At 39.7% G+C, this 17,321-nt stretch overlaps 1 protein-coding gene across 4 annotated transcripts in view; it reads right to left on the bottom strand.

The window, feature by feature from the left end:
• LOC124721230 (retinol dehydrogenase 13-like) overlaps positions 1-17,321 on the bottom strand; it is a 218,733-nt gene that overhangs the window by 55,154 nt on the left and 146,258 nt on the right. For all 4 annotated transcript variants that reach the window (XM_047246088.1, XM_047246086.1, XM_047246087.1 and 1 more), the window contains exon 5: positions 1,094-1,213. In XM_047246088.1, coding sequence (XP_047102044.1) covers positions 1,094-1,213 — 120 coding nt within the window. The remainder of the gene's footprint in view (positions 1-1,093; positions 1,214-17,321) is intronic.

Genomic DNA, 17,321 nt, shown 5'->3' with positions numbered 1-17,321 from the left:
TATAGATGGTCGGTAGTTTCCCTAAATAACTTTGAAAAAGAACACAGCTGATTTTCTGTCCTATTTTTCCCAAATCTGAAACTGTGCTCCTCCTGTTGACGATGCGTTAAAGCCTAACCTTCCTTCGTTTTATTTCGTTGAATCTTTGCAGACACACTGTTTGATGTTCGTCATTCACATTATTTTGGTGTTGGAAATTTATTGGAAGTGAAACTTGCAGGATATTGTACATGTTTGGTGGTTAAGGAAGTTTTACCCAGTTGAAAATCGATTTCTGCGTAGTTTTAAGTGTGCAAATACTGCAGTTAAACTAGAACCTTCACGCCTTTGGAGATTTCAGCACCGACGTTTCTCCGCTTATGACCTTGAACCGTAGGAGTCTACTGATGTGTGTGAATAAAACGTGTTAACGAGCGCTAACATAAAAGGGAAATCAGCCCGCAGCAACTGGGTCAGAAAACACGTAACAAAGAAGGGGACTGTGGTAAAGTTAGGTGCTATGTATGCACCTTGGGGCCTTTGACTTCGCGTTCAGTATTAAACATCACTATCTAAGTTAATTATATGGCCTGGAATAAACTACACTCTGTGTCATTACAGTAAACGAAACTGGCACAATTGAGCAAAAGTGACATCTAAACGACAACAAAAACTGCCAATGAAACATAATGAAGCGCAAATTGGGTGAGTGCCGCAGTGCAAGGTGTTGTATATCATTCAAAGCTCTGGGAGTTCGCGTTTCGAGGAACTTACGGAATTACAATAAAATAGGGAATATATGTAAATCAGTCGAAGGAGGAAGTGTACCGTGAACAAGCAAAGGGATTAGCATTTCGTAGATGGAGGAAATTATACCAAAAGTGGTAGAAATGGAGGAAGACAAAGTAGTTAAAATTGCGTTAGTGAATCAAGAGAGAGAATAGAAAACGGTGGATTTAAAAACTAAATATTTCTTGCGTCTGCACAACAATACATTACGATAACGCTCGGAGCACAGGTAAAACACAAAAAAGTTTGTGGGGCGTTCTTTGCTAAACCTACAGAGCAATGTGCGTTTTGAGTGCTGAGCTGCCATTTTTGGGATACTACCAACCTTCAAGTCGTTTACCCAACTCTTTGGTGAACAGGATATTGGCAAGCTTGCTTCTCGCGTAAGCGAAAGTCGCGTTGTATGATTTCTCCCACATCAGGTCGTCGAAGTCGATAGAACCACCTGTAAATCAGAACAAACTTTATGGCGTGGTTGACTTTTTAGTGAAATATGCTTTCTTTAATAAAGATTCTATACATTATAGTGGTGAAAATCTCTTAAGCAATACAGACACGTTGAAGTACTTAAAATAAACTTTCATTGCAACAATTTTACTAAGGAACAAATCCACAAATGGAAGGTAACAGCATTAATAGATAAAGAATTGAAGTATAATCTCGGTTTCTCAGCAAAACTAAGAAAATTATTTTGTTCCAATACAGAAAAGATGTGATACACATACCTGTAAAATATATGTAGTTGCTTAAACCTCTAATCAAGTAGTTATTCGTAGTACACAAATAAGTAGGCGTTAGGCACTTATTTGGTGGTTTTTTATTTACAAAATGGATATTTCATTTAGTGGTATCTGAGGTTTATAAGCGTATATTCTACCATTCTGCGCATAGTTTGAGCTTATTATGTCAAACTGATACATCAAAAGTTGGCTGGGAATTACTTCTGCAATGTTACCAAATAGACCCTTGCCAAAATCTCGTTTGAACTGGATTCAGAGGGTCCATAGTTTCAACATGGTGGTACTTATAGGGTAGGAAGAAACTAAAACCTTTGTTTCCGGTCCTAATGTAGTAACAAGAGGTGGCTAGTGAAGTTACAGACGGGTTGCGTTACAGACGTCATTTTAAGTGAAGGGAAGGCAAGAGGGCAGACTTAGAGTTAAATGTTCTGTCAACGACAAAGTCCGGGAGGGGGGGGGGGGGGGGGGTGGAGAATTAAGGGACCGTATCCAATTCACAGAAACCATCCCGGCATTTGCCTTAAGTGACGTAGGCAAAATACGGAAAATCTGAATCTGGATGGTTGGACTGGGATCAGAACTACCGCCATCGAGAATGTGGGCCCAGTGTCTTTCCACTGCACTCACAATCAGAAGAGAGTTTTGAAATACACTGGGGTGACAAAAGACATGGGACAGAGATATGCACATACACAGATGGCAGTGGTATCGCGTATACAAGGTGTAAAAGGGCAGTGCATTGGCGGAGTTGTGATTTGTACTCAGGTAAATGGAAATGGCGTGTGGCTAGGGCCTCCCGTCGGGTAGACCGTTCGCCTGGTGCAAGTCTTTCGAGTTGACGCCACTTCGGCGACTAGTGTGTCGATGGGGATGAAGTTATGATCATAAGGACAACACAACACCCAGACCCTGAGCGGAGAAAATCTCCGACAAAGCCGGGAATCGAACCCGGGTCGTTAGGTATGAGATTCCGTCGTGCTGACCACTCAGCTGCCAGGAGCAGACCTGTGCTCAGGTATTCATATGAAAAGGTTTCCGATGTGATTATGGCCACTTTGAACGCGGGATGTTAGTTAGAGCTAGACGCATAGGGCATTACAATTCGGAAATCGCTAGAGAATTCAATTTCCTAGGTCCACAGTGTTAAGAGTTTGCCGAGAATACAGAAATTCAGGTATTACCTCTCACGACGGACAACGCAGTGGCCGAGGCCCTTCACTTAACAACCTAGATCAGTGGCGTTTGCGTTGTCAGTGCTAACAGACTTGCAAAACTGCCCGAAAAACCACAGAAATCAATGTGGGACGTACGGCGAACGTATTCGTTAGGACAGTGTGGCGAAATTTGGTGTTAATGGGCTATGGCAGCAGACGATCGTCGCGAGTGCCTTTGCTAACAGCACGAGAACCCTTGCAGCGCCTCTCTTGGACTCGTGACTTTATAGGTTGTACTCTAGACAACTGGAAAACCGTGGTCTGATCAGATGAGTCCTGATTTCAGTTGGTAAGAGCTGATGGTAGGGTTCGAGTTTTGAACAGACCCCACGAAGGACATGCATGTCCAAAGGAGCTTTGTATCGTAATCAGAAGGACACAGAACTGCGATATCTTATTTATCTGCCAACACCGGGCAGGCGACTATCCAGTACAACGTCTGACCTTCACGGGAATATACGTAATGGATGTACGAGTTCAGATAGTAGACACGTGGTTGACGACATAGGGGTCTGGGTCTGGTCGTGAGTCGTGCATGGATAGCCAAGTGGTAAGGCGACCGCTCATGACAAGAGGGAAATATGGCTTTGAGTCCCGGTCCGGCACACATTTTCATTGTCATTCCATTCTACAGCTGATGGTAGTCCTTATTCGTAATTGCGAATTCATTTGATGTGTTTTGTAACGGCAGTGGTCGCCGCAGGGCCTATTCCTCTGGACATGCATGCAAGTCCAAGTGAACTTTGTATCGTAATCAGAGTAAAACAAGCACTGCAATGTCGTATGGACCTAAGTTGTGAACAGGGCACTGTGCAAGCTGGTGGTGCCTGCATAATGGTGTTGGCTGTGTTTACGTGGAACGGACTGCATGCTCTGGTCCAATTGAACCGATAATTGACTGGTAATGGTTATGTCCGGTTGCTTGGAGATAATACGCAGCCATTCCTGGAATTTTTATGGACGACAATCGTCATGTCACCGGGCCAGATTTGTTTGCGACTGGTCTGAATTACATTCTAGACAATTCCAGCGAATGATTTAGCCGCCCAGATCGCCCGACACGAATGCTATCGAACATTTATGGGCAAAATTGAGAGACCAGTTCGTGCACAAAATCATGCAAATCGTGCGCAATTGTGGACGGCTATAGAGGCATCATGGCTCAGTATTTCTCCAGTGGACTTCCAACGACTTGTTAAGTCCATGCCACGACGATTTACTTAACGATCGTCTTTAATGAAGCTGGCAGTTAGAATTGTATCAGCTTAGCATTATGAGGATTTTGCAGCGTGAAATAATTTTACGTTGATTCTGCAGAATTCAAGTAACAGGCTTCGAATATTTCTCTTATTTACCACTGTAATACCATACCCGCATCCCAGCTCAAAAATGGTTCAAATGGCTCTGAGCACTATGGGACTTAACATCTTAGGTCATCAGTCCCCTAGAACTTAGAACTACTTAAACCTAACTAACCTAAGGACATCACACACGTCCACGCCCGAGGCAGGATTCGAACCTGCGACCGTAGCAGTCCCGCGGTTCCGGACTGCAGCGCCTAGAACCGCACGGCCACCGCGGCCGGCTCCCAGCTCACTAATGCACTCTACAGCTGTGATGCGTGACCCAGAGGTGGCCAATTCGAGTTATTAGTAATACCTGATGTTGTCAACAGTGGACAAAAACAATCTTGAAGATGGTTTAAAAATATTTTTAAAACTTGTACATCTTTTTATAATTGTCTGGATCTCAAATAATATATTATTTTAACATTTAATAGTTTCAGGTTTTCATACAACCATCTTAAGATCATTCAGATCATTCATGATAAAGTAGTGAGTCAGCATATGGAATAAAGATGCACTGTAACATTTGTGTAACATCTACATCTACATCTACATCTATACTCCGCGAGCCACCTTACGGTGTGTGGCGGAGGGTACTTATTGTACCACTATCTGATCCCCCCTTCCCTGTTCCATTCACGAATTGTGCCTTGGAAGAACGACTGCTTGTAAGTCTCCGTATTTGCTCTAATTTCTCGGATCTTTTCGTTGTGATCATTACGCGAGATATATGTGGGCGGTAGTAATTTGTTGCCCATCTCTTCCCGGAATGTGCTCTCTCGTAATTTCGATAATAAACCTCTCCGTATTGCGTAACGCCTTTCTTGAAGTGTCCGCCACTGGTGCTTGTTCAGCATCTCCGTAACGCTCTCGCGCTGACTAAATGTCCCCATGACGAATCGCGCTGCTTTTCGCTGGATCATGTCTATCTCTTCTATTAATCCAACCTGGTAAGGGTCCCATACTGATGAGCAATACTCAAGAATCGGACGAACAAGCGTTTTGTAAGCTACTTCTTTCGTCGATGAGTCACATTTTCTTAGAATTCTTCCTATGAATCTCAACCTGGCGCCTGCTTTTCCCACTATTTGTTTTATGTGATCATTCCACTTCAGATCGCTCCGGATAGTAACTCCTAAGTATTTTACGGTCGTTACCGCTTCCAATGATTTACCACCTATGGCATAATCGTACTGGAATGGATTTCTGCCCCTATGTATGCGCATTATATTACATTTATCTACGTTTAGGGAAAGCTGCCAGCTGTCGCACCATGCATTAATCCTCTGCAGGTCTTCCTGGAATACGTACGAGTCTTCTGATGTTGCTACTTTCTTGTAGACAACCGTGTCATCTGCAAATAGCCTCACGGAGCTACCGATGTTGTCAACTAAGTCATTTATGTATATTGTAAACAATAAAGGTCCTATCACGCTTCCCTGCGGTACTCCCGAAATTACCTCTACATCTGCAGATTTTGAACCGTTAAGAATGACATGTTGTGTTCTTTCTTCTAGGAAATCCTGAATCCAATCACAAACCTGGTCCGATATTCCGTAAGCTCGTATTTTTTTCACTAAACGTAAGTGCGGAACCGTATCAAATGCCTTCCTGAAGTCCAGGAATACGGCATCAATCTGCTCGCCAGTGTCTACGGCACTGTGAATTTCTTGGGCAAATAGGGCGAGCTGAGTTTCACATGATCTCTGTTTGCGGAATCCATGTTGGTTATGATGAATGAGATTTGTATTATCTAAGAACGTCATAATACGAGAACACAAAACATGTTCCATTATTCTACAACAGATTGACGTAAGCGAAATAGGCCTATAATTATTCGCATCTGATTTATGACCCTTCTTGAAAATGGGAACGACCTGCGCTTTCTTCCAGTCGCTAGGTACTTTACGTTCTTCCAGCGATCTACGATAAATTGCTGATAGAAAGGGGGCAAGTTCTTTAGCATAATCACTGTAGAATCTTAAGGGTATCTCGTCTGGTCCGGATGCTTTTCCGCTACTAAGTGATAGCAGTTGTTTTTCAATTCCGATATCGTTTATTTCAATATTTTCCATTTTGGCGTCAGTGCGACGGCTGAAGTCAGGGACCGTGTTACGATTTTCCGCAGTGAAACAGTTTCGGAACACTGAATTCAGTATTTCTGCCTTTCTTCGGTCGTCCTCTGTTTCGGTGCCATCGTGGTCAACGAGTGACTGAATAGGGGATTTAGATCCGCTTACCGATTTTACACATGACCAAAACTTTTTAGGGTTCTTAACTTGGTACAAGTTCATCCAAGAGGCAACTTTGATAAAATGCTGGCTATACAAACATGATAAAAGGCTGATCCTAAACCGTCAAGTTTGACCAGCATAGGATACCTACATGTAATATGATCGGTTTTCATAAGTTGACATTTGTAACGATGAAGTCTAAATATTTTATTCTTGACTGCTATTTTATTGAGCATAGTTTACGATCAGCCTTTTATCTTATTTGTATAGCCTGCATTTTATCAAAGTTGTCTCTTGTATGAGCATATAGCAAGTTTTGTATGAGCATATAGCAAGTTATACAGATGTCGCGGTTCATCTGTATTCTACGTGTTGACATAGTGCTTTACCATGACTGAACTGAAGTTGGTTGTATGAAAAACATAATCTAGTTATCATATTTTAAGACAGTGTATTATGTTTAAAAAAAATTAAACGTCTAATTATGGTGGTTGGATACATTTTCGTCACTCGAAAGAGAAAATATGGTGTAAAATTTGATATTACCAGACTGTATGTCAATATCGTGGGCTAAATTTCAAATCTATCCATGACGTGTTATGATGAGAGGGCATACGACGTTATTGTAACGTTATGCCCGACTAGCCTCTTCGTTCTATTTTGGAGTGGTGGGCTATGTGCCAGGATCGAATTTCGTCATCTCCATTTCTTTGTTTCATACTTATAATCGTCCATAATTAGACACACACATTATATATATATATATATATATATATATATATATATATATATATATATATATATATATATATATACAGAACTACGATTCAAATATCTAATAACCCGGAGAGAAATTGACAGTGAAGTTGGTGTCTAAGATTAGAATCCTGCCGCACAGCTATCTCGACATTTACGATAGTTATCCTGGAGAATGTTGACTCGCTTACACATCGTCATCTAAATTTAATTAATTGGATGTCATACAAAACAGGATAACTTGCCTTCCATTTGAAGAACATGGTCAATGCTTTCTTGTCTCAGGTTGATGGAGAAGCAACAAATAGAACCGAGCAAGAATCTAAATTTGTGAACGTCCAGTTCTTTTTTTTTTTTTTTTTCGTGATGCAGATGCAAGGCTTAAGAGGGCACATAGTAATCCGGAAGACAAGAAGGAAGTAACTTCTTGCTGCAGTGCCGTCACCTGGGCAGCCAGATAATCTCGTTTGCCCGCGGGTCTTACGTAACACGTCCCACATACGGCCCATGGCGGAGCGCTATCCTGCCTCTACATTGGTCGTTTGAGAAACGGAAGTACATCTTCGATTTCCTGCAGCACCTCAAAATTATAACACGTAAATGTAAAAAGGACTCTCGACCACTCTCATGTAAAATTCATTTTGTGGCTCGAATTCAGAGAAAGAGTATCTGAGGCAATTGAGAGATTTATACCAAATAGAGTAATAAAAGATGGTGCTGATACCCCATGTTACACAAAATAGGTCGGAACACTGTTGTAGAAGAACCAAAAGAAGCACTCCAAATGTAAAGGAACACAGTCTCCAATATTGACGATGTTTTACTGAAGCTCTAAACTTAGCACGGACCCCAGTATGAGATGCTTTTAATAACTTCCACAACGAAACTCTGTCTCGAAATCTGACAGAAATTCCAAAGATATTCTTGCAGTATGTAAAGTACACTACCTACAAGACGCAGTCAGTAACTTTGTAAGTAGGCTGTTTATGTTTTCTTATTGGCAACGTTACGTAGCGCACTGTATGAAAATCACTGGCTGTGCTGTGTGCAGTCTGTGGCTAGTTTGCATTGTTGTCTGCCATTGTAGTATTGGGCAGCTGGATGTGAACAGCGCGTAGCGTTGCGCAGTTGGAGGTGAGCCGCCAGCAGTGGTGGATGTGGGGAGAGAGATGACGGAGTTTTGTAATTTGTCATGAACTGCTATATATATTATGACTATTAAGGTAAATACATTGTTTGTTCTCTATTAATATCTTTCATTTGCTAACTATTCCTACCAGTAGTTAGTGCCTTCCGTAGTTTGAGTCTTTTATGTAGCTGGCAGTAGTGGCGCTCGCTGTATTGCAGTAGTTTGAGTAATGAAGATTTTTGTGAGGTAAGTGATTTCTGAAAGGTATAGTTTAATGTTACTCAGGGCCATTCTTTTGCAGGGATCTTTGATAGTCAGATTGCGTTGCGCTAAAAATATTGTGTGTCAGGTTAAGCACAGTCTTGTATAATTCTTAAAAGGGGACGTTTCATATGGCGACCCTGCCAGGATTCGAACCTGGAATCTTCTGATTTTTTCCTTGTAGTTTGTGTAATTAGTGTAGCTTTTGTTTATTGCTAGCGCCTAATTGTAGAGAGAATCTCCTTTGTAGTTGCAATCTTTCATTGTTGTACAGTAAAACAGTTGTGGCATGCATGTAGATTTGCACCAAGTATTTCGCAGCTGCGCTTGCAATTAACTACATATTATTTTCAGTGCTATGTTAATGTGTTCTCTTATTTTTGCTCTTCAAATTGTGCTTTTCTGTGTTATCGTGTGAAATATTGTGAAAATAATGGCGTGTGAAAAACGTAACACTAGGCTCCAAAGTAAACTGAGAAATAATAGTGACGACGAGCGTAGCTTGCCAGCACCACTGTGTAATGAAGTAACAGACGTTCAGAGTAGTAATTTGGTAACTGTGCATAGGGAAATGGAGCGGGCTGCAAACAATGGCGTAGACAGTGAAACAGGTAGTGAACAGGGAAGCATTATCGATCGATCGCTCGTCAACAGCTCGCCTCAGGAATCCGAAATGACAGGACACAATTTTGCAAATATTGTAGATTCAGGTTTTGGGTCCTCACCGTTTTCTCAAATGAATCAAGACACATTTTCCGCTTGTCAAAATGTGAATGTTGCCGGTGCAAATTCTCTGCCGAAAAGCACTGAGGATCATGTTTCAGACACCAGTGCATTGTTATTACAATTAATGCAACAAATGGAACAAAATCAGAGACAAACACAGCAAAAGTTAGACACAATGGAACAAAATCTTCAAAAGTTAGACACAATGGAACAGAATCAGAGACAAACACAGTATAAGCTTCAAAAGTTAGACACAGTGGAACAAAATCTTAAAAAGTTAGACACAGTGGAACAAAATCTTAAAAAATTAGACGCAATGGAACAAAATATTCACACTACGCTTGAACAAACACGTGAAGATTTGACTTCTGAGTTACATAAAATCGAATCGAAATGTCAAAAAGTCTATAACGACGTAAAAACACAAATTTGTGAGCATTTTCAACCTATTTTTTCGCGGCATGAAAATGCATTACAGAATCACGAAGCAGCCATAAAAGAACTGCAAATTATTGTTCATGAAAATCATGAGACCTTGCAAGCTAAAATTGACTCAGTTGCATCTACCGATTCGGTTACGCAACTTGCAAAAACTCAGGAAAACTTAAAGGACACAGTAGAAAGACACATGGAGGAAATTAGTACATTATCAGAGAAAGTAGTTGAACTTTCGGATCAGGTCACTAACTTATCTACAAAGGTAGATGATGATCTGAATGACACAAGACCTGTAGCCTTCACTGACACAGAAGAGTATGAACAAATTAGAAAATTCAAACAAAATCAAAATCAAATCAATACACCGTACAAAAGAGAAATCCGGGAAGTATAAGATCAGTTGACGCAGGTAATACAAGAATTACATATTTCAGAGGACACTCGCCCTTCAGTACGGGAAGAGGGACATAGAAATATGGAACAACTACAAAATAATAACACAGGACACTTCGGAAATTATGAAAGAAATTGGCAAGGCGCATTGGATTTTGAGATGGAACCGCCGACACGACGTAACAATGACCGATATGCTACTCGCCGACACGATGATTTTGACTATAAGCTGTTCATTACTACACGTAAATTCAAAACATTTAAGAATTCTGCCAACGACATTCATCCACAAGCGTGGCTCCATCAATTCTCTCATTGTTTTCCTCCCAACTGGTCATTGGAGCACAGGTTAGAATTTATGTGTGGCTACTTGGAGAATGAACCAGCTGTGCGAATGCGATCGGTCATTCACGATTGCCACAGTGAAGGAGAATTTTATCATGCGTTCCTGTCAGCATATTGGTCTCAAGCTACACAAGACCGAGTAAAACATAGCATCATGATGATGAAACACTTTGAACAATCTGAATTTTCCAGTCTTGTCAAATATTTTGAAGACATGTTGCATAAGAATCAATATCTTTCAAACCCATACAGCCCTTCAGAACTCATCCGCATTTGCTTAATCAAATTACCTGAACATTTACGACATATTATTTTGGCAGGACGTTGCAAAGACAACATTGAAGCTTTTCAGGGACTGTTACAAGAACTAGAAATTGACACAGACAGTCGCCGGATGCGAAAACAGGAAAATAATCACTACAGGTCACATACGTCACAATTCCGTGACGACAGAAACAATAACTGGACACGACAAGGCTATTCTTACAACGCAAATCGTGACCAAAACAGACACCACCCATATGACAACCACTGGCAGAGTAATAATAGTTACAGAGAAAGATCGCATTTCCGTAGTAATGAATATGACAGAGATAACCATAGAAACAGACAATATGGTAATCAGAACTATTATTATCAAGGGAGACAGAATAATTTCAGACGCAACAGTTCAGCGCGCAGTTACGATTCAGGGAGAAATTCTCCACCACGTGACCGACACGAAAGAAACTGTGTAAACTACCGACAAAATGACAGACCTGAATTCCATCAGAACTGGCGAGCTTCAAACAGGGCAGGGCCTTCTCGTCAAAGTGAATTTGTAGAAGTGAGGTCTCCTAATCCCAATAACGGCGCGCGCCAACAAAGAGACAGACAATGACTCGCACAGCAGGCAGCTGCGTGCGCCAGCTGGGCTTGAGAAAAATAACATAAGCTAACCCTGAGAAAAATTTGAGCATTCTTTACCGATGTACCATATACCTCATGATAATTCCGTTGAAGCTGGAGCTCTGCATAGTAGGAAGAGTAAAGGCTTGCACCATATTTCACGTGTAAAACCGTTTATTGAGAGATAATCTGCTTTTAATATTGTCTTTGCCATAAAACTTTTCACTTCACATTTCTAGTATGCTTTGTCAGACTTAAGAAACTGTTAACATGCAACAATGTTTGAAGTTAAATATCCAGTTAAGAACCAAGAGAACTTATTTAAACAGAAATTACGAATGCATTGTTATTGTGAACAGACGACACAGTGGTTAGTTTATGTGACAGCTACACGATTTTATCACGACGCTACTAATGAGTGACAATTTACAATGTTGCTTTTGCGGTGTTTCTGTTTTATATCTGCACAGTTTTTCTGAATTATTCTGGAAAGTAAAACATGTTTTAGTAGTAACTTTTATTTCACTTTCGTTTATGATGAGGTAAGTACATTGACTTCAGTAGAACTTTGCCTACAGAGGACGATAACTACGACACTTCCACAGAATTATCTTACAGCAAGACGCACATTTAGCGCTACAGGACACGCATTTGAGAGATTAATTTTGTACTTAAACCATTTATTTTTCATGATTTTTGAATTACAAAGAAAGTTTTCCATGATACATTTCATTCCATTGCTGTAATCTGTAACACCTGAGAGTATTATTCATTAATCCTCAGGGGGGTACACGCCTACTTTGTGTACCATGTGTTTGGCAAGCACAAGGAGCCCTAGCTAATATGGTATTTGCTTATACAACGTTACACATCGGTACCATATTTCTCTAACACAGAATTACACAGCTATCTGATCATTTAACTGGGAGAGACAAACATTTATTTTACTACATCAGTGACAGATGTTTATGTAATTACACAGTTGGATAACTTCACACTTACGAAATTGTATTTTGTCTGTACTTTGTGAACTGTTCATATTTTTTCGGAACCATTGTGATACTATGAGAGCTTTGAATGTCGCATTTGGTATGAGATCATGATTTTTAAAGTACGTTTGAGGTAGATGACACTATTGAAATGAGCAGAGAATTTTCTTTAGGTTTTGAAATTATTGCAGAAAGCTACGACGTTTTTGAGATTTGACTGAGGTGTTATGATGTTATTTTTACGACGACAATGTGTATTATGCTGTTGAGGTATGTTTATGATCAATAAGCTGATGCTATATGAGGAATTTGATTATGCTATGTATTTATTATGATGAAATATTGAAGAAGTGTCGACGAATATGTATATGTGTAATAAGGTAAGGAATAATGAATAGTGGTTAGAGACTCTGGTTTGTGAAAAAGGTTGTTGGAAACCAAGAATCTTACTTTAAGAGTTATGAAATGTATGTAAAAGGGTGAATGTACCACAATGCCGACGAAAATTTTTTGGACACTGTTATATCAATAGGATTTTGTTTCTACAGATTTGTAACCAAATTCTCGACCTGTGAAATTTTTATATGAGACTGTCACTGTAGCGAAAACTGCTGTCGTAAATATTTCGGTAAGAAAGTTAAGTGACCACCTGCACGTAATGCGTCGTGGGCACCCAGCTGGGCGACAGTCGCCTGAAAAAAAAAGCCATTAGCGTGTGCCTTTCAGAGGTACAGGTGGAAAAAAAAGGGAGACCATTATCCTCGTTATTGACATTCCTTTGTAGAAAGCATCGCAAATACGACACGCTCATAACTTGGGAACATTCTTACATCTGCACACCTGATTAGGACAAGTGTCTATCTACGAGAATTGAGAGAATTTCTACTAACTTATGAAATGCCTCATGACTACTGAATGATGTTCTTATGCTTTACTTTGTACATAGTTGCTTATTCCATTTGATATCTGGTTTCCAGCTGTCTTGCAGCATTGGTTTCATAAAATAAAATTAAATGCATTTGCTAATGTGAACACTTTCTGTCAACAGATCTATTAAATAATTATTTTATGACCCACATTCTTCGAAAAAGGAGCTCTTGGAATGGAAAGAACAATAAGAAGGGACTAATAACAGTAACTGCATATATCATTTTCTTTTCAAGTACTTGGTAACTTTTTTGGTAGAATAACATCTTGTGGTGCACCACTTTAATTACATAGACATTAAGATGCATTATACATTTCCTTTATCTGCATTGTTGTCTTTAGTGTACTATTTTTTCTGCTTGAGCTTTGTCATGCTTATGTATACGTTATAGCATTTACTGCTGCTGTTTGCCAGGCATAGTGCTACTGAATTTTAATTTGTGTTACTCTGCTAAGCCAGTTTACTACTGATTTATTTTTCTTGTTTGCTGCTCATTGCCTTATATTAGTTGTAATTTATGTTGCTTGCTTCGCCATTTGTATTTTTGATCATTGCTGTTTGTGTTAATTGTTTTGTGCTGCTGCATTGCCTCGTTCCTTAGTTTAGCATCTGAGCTCAGTAGAATTAAGTTAGCTTAAGAGGGATAGACTATATAAGAAACTGACTATGGAGAAGTTATATGAAAAAGATTTGGGCCAAAATGAGTATTGTACACTGAGAAATAATTATTTTGAAAGAAATACGAAAAAAGTACAGAAAGCAGGTATAGATAGGACTTTTTGGAAATAATGAAGAATGACGGGAGATCTCCGAGAAGTAAAGAAAGTTTTGTTTGCAAAATACTGCAGTAAAACAAACCCTGTCCTTTTCTTGTGTTATCCCACTATGTGTTTGTGTACCCTTGGGTATTTTTGTTCTTCCTGTCTTTATGTGTTTCTCTGATGAGAGTTATGTTGTAGAATTTTTCTGATAATATGTTATTTACTTTGTAAAGGTGTTTAGACATTATTTATTCTGTTGTTTTAATGCTCATGTGTGAAGTTGATGTTTCAAAAGTTATTCTGATCTTTTATATGTTTACTTATGTCATAATTCCTGTAACACTGACGTATATGTTATTTCGATTCTTTTGTAAAGCCTGTACTACAAATGTTCTCTGTATTGTTATGTTCTTTAATGATGTTTTCTGTATCTTTGTAATTGTATTCTCATGTTATAAAATTGTAATTGACACCAGTTCATCAAATTAAGTAACTTGTAAGTTTCATTTCACTGCACACGTTTCTGTTGGTCATAGTATATGGACAATATGTGACATGTAGGGACTGTTAGTGTTTGCACATGTGTTAATAATTCAGCAAGGGACAGGATAACAGCATTGCTGGTTCTAAGGACAATTTAAAAAAAAAAAAAATTTCTGAGTGCACAAGTGGTGGTTTATGGACTTGCTATATTCTCCGCAAGACTCTTCAATGGTGGTTGTGCACCTGCACAGTGACAACAGATGGCTGCTGGCCATCTCTACAAGGACTACAGTGGGTCTGCATCTTTGATGACCCACCAATACCACTATTTCTGGAAGGACTACAGTGGGTCTACACCTTTACTGACTCACCAGTACCATTATTTCTACAAGGACTGCAGTGGGTCTGCACCTCTGGTGGCCCACCAATACCACAATCTCTACCAGGACTACAGTGGGTCTGCACCTCTGGTGGCCCACCAATACCATAATCTCTACCAGGACTACAATGGGTATGCTCTGTGATGACCTACCTACCAATATTCTTCAAAACTTCGACTGACTCTGCTGTGGGTTTGCTCTGTTGTGGCCCATTACCTGTCAGCATGTCAAGAGTCAGCACTGTCTTTCCGTTGGAAGGACAACACTACTTCTTCAAGACTGCATGGAAATCCACTACTTCCGTGTGCATTGTCTTTTACTGCTCAGACCTTGAGAAAAGAAACGGCAGTTTCACTGTGATGAATGATCAGGACTGTCTTTATGGACTGTGAGAAAATTTTAGCTTTTGACCAACATTGTATTAATAAGTGTATGCATTTGATATTTTTCTTACTGTCATTATGAAAAATTTTTTCAAATCATTATTGGCCACTGCCCAAAAAATTTTTAAAATTTTTTGTGGGGAGCATGGGGGCTATGTAAGTAGGCTGTTTATGTTTTCTTATTGGCAACGTTACGTAGCGCACTGTATGAAAATCACTGGCTGTGCTGTGTGCAGTCTGTGGCTAGTTTGCATTGTTGTCTGCCATTGTAGTATTGGGCAGCTGGATGTGAACAGCGCGTAGCGTTGTGCAGTTGGAGGTGAGCCGCCAGCAGTGGTGGATGTGGGGAGAGAGATGACGGAGTTTTGTAATTTGTCATGAACTGCTATATATATTATGACTATTAAGGTAAATACATTGTTTGTTCTCTATTAATATCTTTCATTTGCTAACTATCCCTTTCAGTAGTTAGTGCCTTCCGTAGTTTGAGTCTTTTATGTAGCTGGCAGTAGTGGCGCTCGCTGTATTGCAGTAGTTCGAGTAATGAAGATTTTTGTGAGGTAAGTGATTTCTGAAAGGTATAGTTTAATGTTACTCAGGGCCATTCTTTTGCAGGGATCTTTGATAGTCAGATTGCGTTGCGCTAAAAATATTGTGTGTCAGGTTAAGCACAGTCTTGTATAATTCTTCAAAAAAGGGGACGTTTCACCTTCACTGCGCAAATCCAATGGCAATATAACCAATGACAGCGCCACTAAAGCGGAGTTATTAAACACAGTTTTCCGAAATATCTTCACCAAAGGAGACGAAGTAAATAGTCCAAAACTCTATCGAGAACAACTGCCAACATGAGCAACTTAGAAGCAGATATCTTCGGTGTAGTGAAGAAGATTAAATCATGTTTATACAATAACCCCCATACACAGCAATCATATATGCCCGCTCGCTTGAAGAAAGATTCGTACCAAAGAGTGGAAAGTTGCACAGGTTGCACCAATACTCAAGAAAGGGAATAGGAATAGTACGCGGAATTATAGATCCCTATCACTAACGTCGATTTGTAATATAATTTTGGAACATATACTGTATTCGAACATTATGAATCACCTCGAAGGTAACAGTCTATTGTCATAGTCAGCACGGATTTAGAAAATATTGTTTTTGTGAAACTCAGCTATCTCTTTATTCTCACGAAGTAATGAGTGCTATCAACAGGGAATCTCGAATTGACTCTCTATTTCTAGACTTCCAGAAGTGTTTTGATACCGTTTCTCACAAAAGACTTCTAATCAAATTGTATGCCTATGGAGTGTCGCTTCAGTTGTGCGACAGGATCCGAGATTTCTTCTCAGAAAGGTCACAATACACAGTAAATCATCGAGTAAAACAAAAGTGATGTCTGGCGTTCCCCAAGGAAGTGTTACAGTCCCTCTGCTCTTCCTAATAAACATAAACGGTTTAAGATATAACCTAAGCAGCCCTCTTAGATTTTTTGCAGATGACACTGCCATTTACCGTCTAGTAAAGTTATCAGAAGATCTTAACCAGTTGCAAAATGACTTAGACATTAACGGTGCGAATAGTGGCAATGCTCTCAATAAGGAACAGTGTGAGGTCAGACACATGTGTACAAAAAGAATTCAGTTACATTACCTTACACAATAAATCATAAAAATTTAATGGCTGTCAATTCGACTAAATACTTGGGAATTACAATTACGAAAAATTCATTTGGAACGACCGCTTAGATACTGTTGTTGAGAAGGCACACCAAACACTAAGTTTTAACGGAGACGATGAAACAGGTTTACCAAAGACTGCCTACACTACGCTTGTTCGTCCTCTGCTAGAGTACTGCTGTGTTGCACGTGATCCTTACCAGATAGGACTGACGGAGGACATCGAAAAAGTTCAAATAAAGGCAGCTCGTCTTGTATTATCACAAAATAGGGGAGACAGTGTTACAGTTATGATATGCAACTTGGTATGATAAACATTAAAACATAGGCGTTTTTCGTTGCGGCAAGACCTTTTCACTAAATTTCATTCACCAACTGTCTCCTCTGAATGTGAAAGTATTGTACTGTCGCCAACCTAAGTATGGAGAAGTGTCATCATAACAAAATAACAGGACTCAGAGCTCGTACTGAAAGATTTAA

The sequence above is a fragment of the Schistocerca piceifrons genome, chromosome X, assembly GCF_021461385.2.
Source record: "Schistocerca piceifrons isolate TAMUIC-IGC-003096 chromosome X, iqSchPice1.1, whole genome shotgun sequence".
Classification (NCBI taxonomy): domain Eukaryota; kingdom Metazoa; phylum Arthropoda; class Insecta; order Orthoptera; family Acrididae; genus Schistocerca; species Schistocerca piceifrons.
Note: the sequence above shows the minus strand (reverse complement) of the source record. Positions and strands in the feature narration are given on the sequence as shown.